We start from the raw sequence: 13,210 nt of genomic DNA, 5'->3' as shown, positions 1-13,210 counted from the left end.
GAACGTTGCAGCCAATTGTTTGCTTTAAACCTAGTATTGTTTTGTACGTGGTTTACGGATCTTGCTGTCAGTTGTTTGGTGTTTTTTGTTTGTGTTATTTTGAGAAGAGTCCGTCTTGCTCTTTTTGCGTACAATTCTCTATTGCTTTCTCAAGTTTTTGAGTTTTTATGGTATTTGTGTTCACACACTTTATGAATCTTATTCATCGTCTAAATGTGGTGTCTTTTGAGTATAGACGGTACCGTTGAGCCCAAGATGTTAAAGTGACGAACAACAAATGCTCAGTTGGCGGTGGATGAGCTGTTGAAGCTGTGTCGAAGCGGTCGTGCTGACAATGGCCCGAAGGGGCTTTCGAAGACCAAAAGCGAGACATTTTTCCCTGACTCGAATTGTGCGGTGAAAAACTGAAAACTAAAGTAACTTGATGACATGGTTCAGAAATGCAAGTTAAGTGGAAGACCAAAAGCGAGGCGTTTTCTTTTTTCTTTTCTATTTTCTAATTTTAATTATTAACTGAACCGGTTATTGGTAGACACTGTTTTAAAAAATGCTCAAACGACCAAAATTAAAAATGTTCAATTAAAATGAAACGGTTCAAATAGGTTGAAGTTACTCAAACTTCAGTTTAAAGTGTAAAATCTCTTAAATATTTTTTTTTCTTAACAAACTGCGCTAAGGATGAGCAAATTCGGTACCAAAGTTTTGAGCTTTCGGTAGTTGTACGGTACGGTACAATATCGGTATTTTTCGAATTTTACCTTAAATACCGGTACTGGTGCGGTAACCGATTTCATCCCCAAACTGCATTATTGTTCACACGAATGTTATTTAAAAGGATCAAATAAAGCGGCCAAAGTTCATATTTAATGTGCAAACTGCAAAGCCTATATTTTGTACAATATGAACTTGTAAATAGATTTTGGTCATGCCCTAAGGCCTCTTTTTAATAAGAAACATGTGGTACCGTCGAGTATTATTATCAGTAGCAGATCCAATAATTTTTGGAGAAAAAATGAATCGATTGGAAAATGGTTGGGTCAAAGAAATAAATGGTTTTCTTCTAGTTACAAAACGATATGAAACAATCCGATATAACTTAACTCGTCTCCTAGATAGATTGAATCTGCCAACTGTTATAAACCATCAATGTTGCATTATCATCCTGTAATTAATACTAACTAGATTTTGACCCGGCGCATTACGCCGGACTGGTTATGCCGTGGTTGGTTCATTGGGTGTCCATATGTTGTGCATATATTGATGTATTGTTGCAGCGTTAACTTTCCTATATGTACAGATAAGTAATTTGAGTGGCAGACTGCTAGATAGCAAGATATTTGCATTGATTTGATAGAAACAGTGAAAGGGTTACATAGACAAAGTTTACACAAACAGTTTACATAGTTATATTTTAGGTAGTTATAGGGTAGCATTTGGCGTCACGGCATTTTTTTGTCTTGCCTTCGACTGCATGTATCTTCAAAATATTCAAAACGATTTGCTGTTCTGTACCGGCTTGCCTTATTTGATCTGATTATGGATCATGGTTCCTGGCTGCTTAAGTCTTTTATCAAGGATGTCCTGCAATTTGTAGTTGTTAGTGTCTTATTAAATTTGTGTGTTAGTTTGTTGATTTGTGTTTACCTTAAGCTGCCCTCCCGAGCAGTACGAAACAACTTCACTAACTCATTATGATCTTCCAATATACGAACTATAGGTCGTATTATGTCCTCCTTCAAATCACCGTCATCTCGTTGATCAAATTGCGTAAGCCTATTACGTATCTCATTGGCCGTATCGTAGACATTCATCTGCAAAAATCTTGGATGCTGACCATTTTCTGTTCACATACTACCAAGCCAATGAGAAATTTGACCCTGAACCTTAAACACATATGGAGCCGAACCATTATTAACTGAACGGTCAACTTTCGCACCAAATGAAGTCATTGCGAACATCGAATTATAGGCACGTATGCCGTCAAGATAATCTTGTCGCTCAATAAGGTTTTTCATTTGGATTGGTGGATCAGGATGTAGTGGTAAACGAACACGACCACCTCTACAATATTGATTATACCTAGGCCTTCTACTAAGCGAGACCAAACTTAGTCGTTCATCATTCCAGAATAGAGCACCACAAAACTCACACGACAAAGTACAGTTTCCCAGATCGTTAAAGCACGACTTGGCTGAAGTCGAGGCAGACAAAGAAACGCAAGGGCTAGACTTATTCGGCAGATTGTCACGCGCGTAAGAAAAACAAAGACGTATTGAGGCTGGCTGCAGCCAAACCCAAAACACAAGTTAGATGACCACTGATTGTAACGGGTGACGGATCAGACGCGTTAACCGAATGCATATAAGAAACTAATGACGTGTGGCTTCTTTTTTGAGACGACCGAGGTTGGTTAAGATTGTTAGATGAGGCCGACATAATAACTTAAAAATTCGCTCAATAATTTTACGCTAAGACGGATTTATAAAAGCTTTAAATAAATTACTATTGTTTATGGGCTACACTTAATTAAGAGATTATCTATAAAAGCATAAACTTTCAATAGTCTAATTTATTGTATGACAACCACAAGCTTACCTTTACACGCAGAGAGTGAAAGCCAAGCAAATCCAAACTGAGATCAAAGCCTACGGAAAAGCAAAAGTGAATTAAAAAAAATAACGTTTGAACAACCAAAAATTAAACTAACCACCATGGTACTGGTAAACATGCAGCATAAGTCAGCACACTTTGACCACAAATTTCAGCACACTATGACATAAAGTTAACAGGGTTATTTTTTAAGCAAAAATACATAATTTACAGCACCAATATATAACAATATACAACAATTTGAACGTAAATTAGCAGCACATTTCAGCACTAATTAGCATAATATTTCAGCACCAATATACAGCAATTTCCGCACCAACATACAACAATTTGAACGTAAATTAGCAGCACTAATTAGCAGAACATTTTAGCACCAATATACAGCAATTTCGGCAGCAATATACAACAATTTGACCGTAAATTAACTACACATTTCAGCAGTAATTAGCAAAACATTTAAGAACTATTATCAGCATTTTATATAACTAAATTTCAGCATATTAACAGCTTGTTGTAGCAAATTACAACACCACATTATCAGTAATGATCAGCATATTTCAGCACTTAATACAACAACTTACAACACCACATTAACAGTAATGATCAGCATATTTAAGCACTTAACACAACAACTTACAATACCATTTTTTGTTGAAAGTTGTTTGTTTCAGATTTCTTAACGTTGATAAACGTAAAGAACAAACACAAACATATTCATTTTCTAAATGAGCTAATACAAGCACGGAAAGCATCCTCGTTTAACTGTTCGTGCTCGTTCGGTGTTTCGACTAACGTCAAACGAACGAACAGAACATAAATATATTATAAAAAAGCAAATAATATATGTATATATTACGTTATATAAACGAAGACGAACTCAGGCTCTGCTTAACTACACCCCCTAAATTAGCATATATCAGTACTTAATACAACAACTTTCGACAACTTCTTTTTTTTTTTTAAACTTGTTCGTTTTCGAAAAGATCGTTCGTTAACGTTGATAAACGCAAATAACGAACACAAGTACAAACATATTCATTTTCTTAATGAGCAAATAGAAGCACGGAAAGCATCGTCGTTTAAGTGTTCGTGCTCGATCGAATTTGAACAGAACATAAATATATTATAAAAAAAAAACTAATAACATATGTATATATTATGTTATATAAACGACAAATAAGTATAAATATAACTAAAATAGAGATTTAAAAATTATTCACGAGCCGAGCTTAAGCCTAGACGAACTCATGCATTGGTTATATACACTTGGTTATATACACTAAAACGGATAAATAAAAGCTTTAAAAAAAATTATTATTGTTTATGTGTTGGTTTTAGTTAACAGTAGATAAATGCATACAAAATATCTATATACGAAAAAACATTCAATACCTTTAGGGGTTGAAAGCCTCAGCAAATCCAAACTGAACTCGAAGCCTACAGAAGATCAAAAAGTGTATTAAAAAGGAAAGTTTTGAGTTCTAAATTCAGAAATGAACTGACTAAAACTTTTAGAAATAAAACCATTCAATACCGGCCCGGAAGAACCAAATCAAACATCATTAGATCGAATACCGGCACCGGAAAAGTTGCCTAGATATATCCAAATCAGGCTACTGGTAGACAACCACAAAGTAGGAAAACAAAACCCAATGTTTTGGGAACAAAGAACATCCAATTCGAACAACAATATCTACTCGTCAACCAAATATACAAATGTCAAAATAGACCTAAAGTTCTAAAAAAAACACAGCATCTACAATATTAAAAGTTTAACGACATGAAGCTTTTAAACAGTAACTAGAAGGAAACGAATTTTTTCATTATACCAAACTTTTTCAAAATAGATTTACAGTTTAAAAAAAAAAACCAGCATCTACAATCATAAAAAATTTAACAACATGAAGAAATTAAATAGGAACCGGAAAGCCTGTTATGGAACCAACAATCCGAAGTTTTTCGTTAAAATGAACTATTTCGGTATATAAACCTCAAAATAGACCTAAAGTACTAAAAAAAGCAACTACAACCTAAAAACGTTGAATAACATGGAGGCCCGGTTCGGAACCACCAAACCGAACTTATTGGAAAGCCCGGTTCGGAACAACCAAACTATCACCAAACCGAACTTTTTCGGTACCGGAACCAAAAAGCTGCGTAAATATATCCCATCCACCGGAACCAAAAAAGTTGCGGAAATATATCCAATCAAAACTATAAACGACTCGAGCCCAAGATTGAAAATTATTCACGAGCCGATCTTGAGCCCAGACGAACTCAGGCTCTGCTCAACTACACCCAGTTCATATTCAATCAGTGAAAAAGACTTATATCTTGTATCTTCAACTAATGCATTTAATTCCAACTACAAATGATTTGCAAATATAACCAATCACATAAGCAATTCAAACATCAATCAACCATCCAACAACATAATGCAATTGAAACATCAATGAAAAACTGAAGTCAAATTTCGAATAACAAAAAAATAAATTAACAACAATAGGAACACAAATGGTTAGCTGTAAACCAAATATGCAGGCCTCAAAATAGCCCTAAACTTATACCTAATTCAAACCACAAAAAAATTAGAATGAAATCATCATCTACAATGATAAACGAATCACAGAAATGGAAGAAGCCAGCAAAGAAAATATAATACCTGAAAGTAGAAACCAGCAAAGAAAACATGAAGCGATTGAACAGGAGTAACACAACATGCAGTGCAGGATAAAACATAAAACCAAAGAGCCAGGTGTGATGGACACGTGAACAAAACCCACGACAATACCAAAAAATTTTCGAAAATTGTAATAAATACGTTAAAAAAACCCTGGCAGCCAACAGCAGAAGGCACTATGTGGAAACGGGAACGACCATCTCCCAAAAACAAATCCTATATCCTTAAAACTAAAGCAGACAAACAGATCTTGAAGATTGGATATTTATCTAATTGATTAATACCTGCTGTATCTAGATTGAACATGTTTAGCGTCTAAAAGGACCACCACGGTCCAAGATTTCAAGTTTTACCAGGATACAATTTTATTGAGAAAGACAATTATAATACATAATAAAAGCAGGAAACTTTAGGGAATTAACTTACTTTTACCAAATAAACCATAATTCACAAATGCAACTGAAATATTTACTCAATTAAAAAGTAAAAACAACTGAAAGACTTCAACTTCTACCCTAACATTCTTCACAAATCCTCCTTTTTTTTTTTTGGCTATGTACACAAATAAACATACATGGAAGGAAGCAGCCACACACCAAAAAAAAAAAAGCAAATAACTTCATTGTATCATCATATTCATCAACTTCAGATACTAGTGACCATCATTCATCACAGGATTATTATTCTGCAAGCCGAGATCAAGTTCCACCCGCTCTGGCGCAGGCCTCTCGGTTTGGTTATCAGCAAGTTTCACTCCAAGTTGACCTTTGTCACCCGACCCAAACGCATATAACTTCCCGGTTTCTGTAAGAGCAAATGTGTGTGCATTCCAGTGGACGGAGTTTGTAGCGCTGACATGCACCACCTTTTCATTAACTTGATTTAACGATGTCACTAACTTTGGGAACAAGATATTGGTATGCTGATTTCCCTGATACGTAAAAGCATCACATTAGTGATGTTTTTTTAAATATATAAAAATTTGCACACATATTGTAAGCACGCGTATATGCATTTAGATAAAAGACTATCAATATTACATTGTTTAAAAAATAAATCTAAAAAAATATAATATTATAAGTGACTTAGACGGTATATATACCGAATAATATCATCCTAATAAAAATTCAAAATTTGTAAAACATGTGAAAACCAAACCTGATCATCGTCATCCGCGTTATCATGTCCAAGACTCGATGATTCTCCACATCCGAACGAATAAACATCACCATCATCAGAAACAACAAAAGTGGTATAATCCCCTGCGGCGACATATTTAGCTTTAACATTACTCAAAGATTCAACCACTTTTGGTACCAACTCACAGTCTTCATTCCCGGTGCCTAAACAACCGTGCCGGCCCCAACCCCATGTGCACACCCTGCCATCGGTCCCAACCACAGCTGCATGCCACGCACCGGCTGCAATCACCATCGGCTGCAGGTTCAATGTTTGAAACTGTTCTATCAATCTTGGCTGTTTTTCGTCGGTTTTGGTACCGTGTCCTAATTTTCCTCCTAATCCACATCCAACCGAGTACACCGACCTATGATAATATGCCACATTAGGGAGGAAAGTCAACATGGTCAAATTTACAGCACCTTAGCTGCAAGGCCAGCTATGAGGCAGGGCCGGGGGGTCGACCGACCCTGGCCCGACACCGAATGTTTAATATTTTTTAAATTAGTTTAAAAAATATGTATTTTTAATGTTTAAACCAATTACGCAACTAATTTAAGGCCCAAATTGTTTTTTCACCTTCGGCCCGACATTTTTTTTCACAATTCTTGGAGACGGCCCTGACTTGGCTGCCAACTTAACATGATCAAATTACGCAAATTTTAATATCTATAGAAAGACACCGCCCAGTTTTCATCTCTAGTAAAAATTTGGATTACCAAATGTGTCCCGAATCGGTTTTGACTCCCCTGTCTTGTTTCAAAAGGTACTAAAAGATGCCCATTTTTACCCATTAAAAAACCGGGCCGCCCCAAATGTTTCTTGAAACTCACATGACACTACCCTGTTTGACTCGGTTGACTTGTTTCAAAATGTACTAAAAGTCTACAACTACTCACTATGAACCAATACGGTTTGACCCTCCTGTCTATTTTAAACTTGTAATAAAAGTATTTATTTTAACCCAACCCATTGGAACCGTTTCTAAAACGGGCCGATCCACCCAGCTTTTATCAAAACAAAGTTCCTTGAAAGTTGAAACTCACATGCCACTAGGTTGACAAGCCAAAGCATGAAGATAACAATATCCGGCAGCGATTTGAACCACGGGTATGTTTTCAAGTGGGCCCAACAACGGGCGCGGTTCAACGTCAGTTAGTTCCGTTTGGTGACCGAGTTTATTCTCGTTTCCCCAACAAAATGTGTACACCTTTCCTTCTCTTGATAACACAGCTGTAAAAAAGTTTCCGATTGCAGCTTGCACAACAAATATGCCTTTTAAAGACTCCACTAGTTGAGGAGTGTTGACTTGTTTATTTCCATGAAATCCATATTCGGAGTCACCAAAAAAGGCGTAAACTTGCCCAGCGTCACTTACTAGCATTGTTCGGCCAGCTCCTGCTGATGCGTTTATAATGCGTATGCCTGCCAAAGAACTGCACCATACAAAAGAACGAGTTAATATGGAAATCATAAAAAAACTAAAGGTCCCGTTTGCCTTAAAAACGAGCCAAGTTGGGTTACTTCTGTTCTCATATTTGGAACTTGTTAACAAAAAAATTATTTGGGGCCCGAATGGCCGAACCCATCTGTTTATTTTCACTTTTATTGAAAAAACTACTCATTTTGACCTGAACCAGTGTGGGCCCAGAACCCGATTTGTGCACCTATATTAAAATGTACTCTTCGAACCGGTGTGGGCCCAGAATCCAATTTGTGCACCTATATTAAAAAGTACTCTTCGAATCGGTGTGGGCCTAGAACCCGATTTGTGCACCTATATCAAAAAGTACTCTTTTCTCACCCGAATGATTACATTTCGACATGTAAAAATACTCATCAAGGTTTGACCCGATACCCAAACAAACCAATCCACCCATTTTATTACCTCTAGTAAAAAAAAATCATAAATCAAGAATATAAACCTGATTAAGCGAGGCTTCATCTCCCCTTCGGTGGTGCCATGACCCAACTGAGCCGAGGTATTTGACCCGAAAAAATAAACGGACCCGTTTGAAGTCACGGCAATACTATGACCCGGCCCGGCTATAGCCTGAGACTTTTCCCTTCTAGTACATATTTCTCCAGCCAACAAGAATCTTAAAACCAGTTTCCAAGATCCACCACATCTTACTTTCATTTCTACTCGTTCTTCTAAACTCATCGGTTTAAAGACTACTCTTTTTTGGCACATATCAAGAGCTGCAAGCTCCGATAAACAGAGCTCGTGATCAGCGGCAAAATGGGCAGGTTTCCTAAAGAAAGAACATGTAGCCTGCAAAAAAAAAATCACAAATACATTAGAAGCACCGTCAATTCTAAATGTTGGGTTTGAATCTTTATACCGTTTAAATGTTTAAAAATGTAAACTTGCCTCTAGTTTAGCGAGATCTTGCGGGTCAAGACTGCAACTGGTGAGAACATGGAGAACAATTGAAGGGTTTGCAGATAATGGGAATTCTCCTGGTGTTTCATCTCCAAAACAGTGTCGGGTTTCTCGGTCAAGCGATGGAGTAATGGGGATTGTCATGATCGGTTGATCGGGAATGTTGTGGTACTGAATACTCGGTGGGTCACTCGTTGAGGCGTCCATGGGCACTGCTCAGTTCTGCAGTGCCCAAATTAATCAAGATGAGAAGGTTTTTTTTTAACTGCTAGAACATCATAATGATATGTTAAAAACTAAACACAATATCGTTTTTTGCTCTTTTCGGTCTAAAAATTTGTACAGTCAAATTAAAGGTGTGCGTAAATCAAACCGGATGAGCGTTTTCGCAAACGATACAAAAACATTTAACTGCTAGTAATCATATAAGGATGTATCAATAATCAAACACATTACAAATCTTCAATCTTTTTCAGTCTAACACATTATGCACTTAACTCAAAGCGTTAATTCGTACAATGCAGAGGGTATTTGGATGCGCATTTTTGAAAAAAAGTATAAAAATTTTGCTGCAAAAACGCAATCCAAACACCTCGTTAGTAAGAGCAAAACGCGATACCTTAAATATTGCTTAAATAGTAACCCTCATGTCAAGAACACTACAAAAAGCAAGAAAAACATCATCAGAAACAATTAAATTCATTTAAAGATACATCTGTTACAGTAAAGTTTAGAACTTTTACTAAAAATTGATCAAATAATTCAAGGGAAAACATTCACATTCATCAGAGTATATTATTCCACAAATTTAGTTAAAAAAAGCACAAACTTTTTTATTATAAGCAAGAAACAAGCAAAAACCCATAAAGGAAATAATACTAAAAAAGAAAAAAAAATCGATTCAAGAAATCAGATGAATAAAAACAGTCAGATTCTGGGCAAAACAGGCAAAATCAAGAAATCACACCACAACATTCAAGATTCTGTAAACAAAAGCATGATCAACCAAAATATGATCTTGATCATCAAATAATCCATAAAACTAACATCAGTTACTGGAATTTTCAATTATGTTGCATAAAGATCAAAACTTATGATCATCACAGATCAAACAAATAAAAATAAAAAAAAATAAAAAAAATAAAAAAAACTACATAATTTACAGTCAACAAGTATAATCCACCGCTTAAAAAAAATGGGTGAGTTTAAATCTGAATTGGGGTTGATCAAGATTGCACATTTATGATCAAAGATGATCAAGAAAACCAAAAAAAGTGCATGATCGGTGAAAATTGATAGATGATCATGAGTTTGAAAAGAACCCACCAAGAAAAATATGATTTTTAACCGATTGGATTGATGAAGTTGATGATGGGTTTGTGTGGATGGATGGATGGATGGATGAATAAGTAAAGGTTAGGAAACAGTTGCTGTTGTTAAATTGGAATTGGAAGAAGAATGTTAATATAAGAAGAATAAGATAGAGAAGAGAAGAGAAGAGAAGAGAAGATATAATAAATAGGGATGTTTGTTTGTTGTTGATGATATTAATAATAATAATAATAATCTAAACTGCGTTTTTTATATACCTGGTTTGTTTGAATATGCGGTTTTAGTTCAATAGTTTTAAATTTATGATTTTCATTCTTGTAGTTTCATTTCACTTGCAATTAAACCCGAATTCACTAATCCTGTTAATTCTGGTCATTAAACCCATCAACGTGTCCTTCACGTGAGGGTAGTTTTGTCATTTTTTCCTAAAATGCACCCCAGCCCCTCGCGTGAGGGGGCTTGCGAATTAGGACAGGGAGTTTATTTGGGGAGAAAATTGATAAAACTGCCCCTCACGTGAAGGACACGCTGATGAGTTTAACGATCAGACTTAACAGAGTTAGTGGGGTCGGGTTTAATTGCAAGTAAAATAAAACCACAGAAACGAAAATCACAAATTTGAAACTATTGGCCTACAACCGCATATTTAGACAAACCACATGGACGAAAAACGCTGTTTACTCTAATAATAATAATAATAATGGTGGTGGAAGATATAGATAAATAAGGAGCTTCTGTTGTGGATTGTGGATCAATGAACGGATGGATGGGTAGTGACAAATATTAATAAGTTTGATTTAATAATAATAAATGGGTTACATAATCATCTTCTTGTGCATAATTGAAATAGTATAAACATAATGATAATTATAGAGAATAGCGCTTTATGTCTTTGTGGTTTGATCAAATTTATGGTTTTAGCTCAATAGCTTTGTTTTTAGTTGCAATTAAATCTTATCTAACTAACCTCGTTAACTGTGTTCTTAAATCTATCAGTGTGTCCTCACGTAAGGGACAATTTTGTCCTTAATTGGTTGTGTAATCGTTTGGCACATTTATCTACCAAATGTGTTATGATTGAAGCCACCAGAGATGAATCGTAATCCTCGTTTGTTCATGTATGGTTTGTGGAAGACGAAGGAAAAAACGATGAAGCTTAAATGAGATTTGGGAATTAGGGCCGGGGTTGTTTGGGGATAAAAAGGACAAAATTGCCCATCACGTGAGAGGCATGTGGAAGGGTCTAAGACCATTCACTATAGTGATCATTTATCACAACCGATTGCAAGGTGACACAAAAAGTCAAAAAAACATTTTAATTAAAAAAATAGAAATTCCTTTTTGTCCATAACCGGTTGCAACCTAGGTTGTTCCAGCAACCTAAGTTTGCAGCCAAACTTTTATATAACTTGGTTTTTTCATAAAAAGTACAACTTGTAACTTAAAAAAAAATGCAACGACACGGTTTTATTAATAAAAAAATGTTGAACATTTTGATATAAATTTTATAAAAAATGAAGCATTTTTATTTAATAAAATACTGGTTTAACTTGGGTTGTGATAGTGAGTAAAATACTGGATTGGGTTGTATAGGTGAAAGAGAGGAAAATTAGTTTTTTAATAAATGGTTAGGTTGGGTTGGTTGTGATAGTGGATAGTCTAACAAACAGAGTTAACGAGGTTAGTTGGCTGAGTTTAATTACAAGTGAAAACAAAACTATTAAACGAAAATCATAAATTTAAAACTATTGGATTAAAACCGCATATTTGATTAAACCAGAAGGATGATATACGCAATTCTCTCTTACAATTATCTTGTGTATAATAGAGATATTTTTATAGTTTTTTATAGTTCTTTTAACTTATAATGAGTGTTTTGTTTTTTGTTAGAGAGATATGCATGTGTCCATGTATATTATCTGATTATCTTTAAGTTAGAACTTTGAATTTAATTTCCTTCTCTCTCTTATAAGGTGGCTTATTATACGTTGATTTTATGTTTATCTTTATATATGTTTTTTATTTTTTTTATTAACTATTATGATTATCTTATTAATCAAACTTGTTTTGTAAAGTCATTGAATTTTATTTAAGAAAAATTGATTTTAAATAATTTTAATTATGCCCTATTGTTAAATAATAATCTCAACAATTTAACGTTGCTAAATGTTTTCAATGGGGGTCAATTGAGAAAAAAATAGTTAACGCTGCTAGTTATTTTTAAAGGTGAAATTATTATCGACCAATACATGAAAACTAAGTAAAATTATTCATTTCCAATTTACCTAATAAAAATACTCATCTCATTGCCATATATATGCTATACGTATTGTCTTCAACGGCTATATTATGTTGTTGCTACAAAATGTATTACATTGTAATAACTTGTAACGTGGCCAATTCATCTTTTACCCCCCTACTAATCTATCAATCTAAACAAAACAAGTTGTTTTTTTGTATAGTAAAAGTTATGTTAGTATGTATATATAGTTGGTTGTATAGAGAATATAGGACAAATCAAAAGAGTAACAAACTACACCCTATAGATAATAAGACTGCATATTATGTACGATAATTACCACTCTTGATTCATTATCAACTTTTGAATTTACGATACCTATACGGTTTGGTATCTGTATTTTTCGAATTTTGCCTTTAATACTGATACCGATCTCATCCCTAAAGTAGACAATATTCTAGCAACAATTTACTCAGGCTGTTACGAATGTCATCAAAGCTAGTGGACCTGACCTATTTTGTACTTGTATGTATTAATCTCACACCGTACAAACGAGCTTGAGGTGTGCTTTGCTCGTTTGTGGTACTACACGAGCTTGACCGTGCTTAGACTCTTTTCCTCAAAATTCTTAAAAACATATATAAATTAATTAATAATTAATAAAGTCGAGCTCGAACTTATCACGATGGTAGACCGCGGGCTCGGCTCGGGTCGTTTACACTCTGGTGTTTGTTTACTCTGTTTCTACCGCTTGAAGCAAAACAAACAGGGAGGTTTTACAAAT

General features: G+C 34.9%; 1 protein-coding gene across 1 annotated transcript; it reads right to left on the bottom strand.

Annotated features, from left to right (window-relative positions):
• Positions 1-5,932: 5,932 nt before the first annotated feature.
• LOC143636554 (ultraviolet-B receptor UVR8-like) lies at positions 5,933-9,108 on the bottom strand. The gene is made up of 5 exons (XM_077104120.1): positions 8,844-9,108; positions 8,395-8,744; positions 7,516-7,905; positions 6,449-6,836; positions 5,933-6,221 (listed from the first exon to the last, which is right to left on the bottom strand). Exons 1-5 carry the CDS (start codon positions 9,060-9,062, stop codon positions 5,943-5,945), a joined length of 1,626 nt encoding a protein of 541 aa, XP_076960235.1. The 5' UTR covers positions 9,063-9,108; the 3' UTR covers positions 5,933-5,942.
• Positions 9,109-13,210: the final 4,102 nt, after the last annotated feature.

The sequence above is a fragment of the Bidens hawaiensis genome, unplaced genomic scaffold, assembly GCF_021521415.1.
Source record: "Bidens hawaiensis isolate Kalapana, Puna unplaced genomic scaffold, B.hawaiensis_p1.1 tig00007984_1, whole genome shotgun sequence".
NCBI classification, from domain to species: Eukaryota; Viridiplantae; Streptophyta; class Magnoliopsida; order Asterales; family Asteraceae; genus Bidens; species Bidens hawaiensis.
The sequence above is the reverse complement of the archived record's forward strand: the minus strand, read 5'-3'. Positions and strand labels throughout refer to the sequence as shown.

Bases quoted from the DNA above. Each gene is read 5' to 3' on its own strand.
- LOC143636554 (XM_077104120.1), bottom strand. From the start codon at position 9,062: ATGGACGCCTCAACGAGTGACCCACCGAGTATTCAGTACCACAACATT. The intron at 6,837-7,515 runs GTGAGTTTCAAC...ATATTATCATAG, and splicing joins GCTTGTCAACCTAGTGGCAT to GTCGGTGTACTCGGTTGGAT. The intron at 6,222-6,448 runs GTTTGGTTTTCA...TTTACGTATCAG, and splicing joins ACGCGGATGACGATGATCAG to GGAAATCAGCATACCAATAT.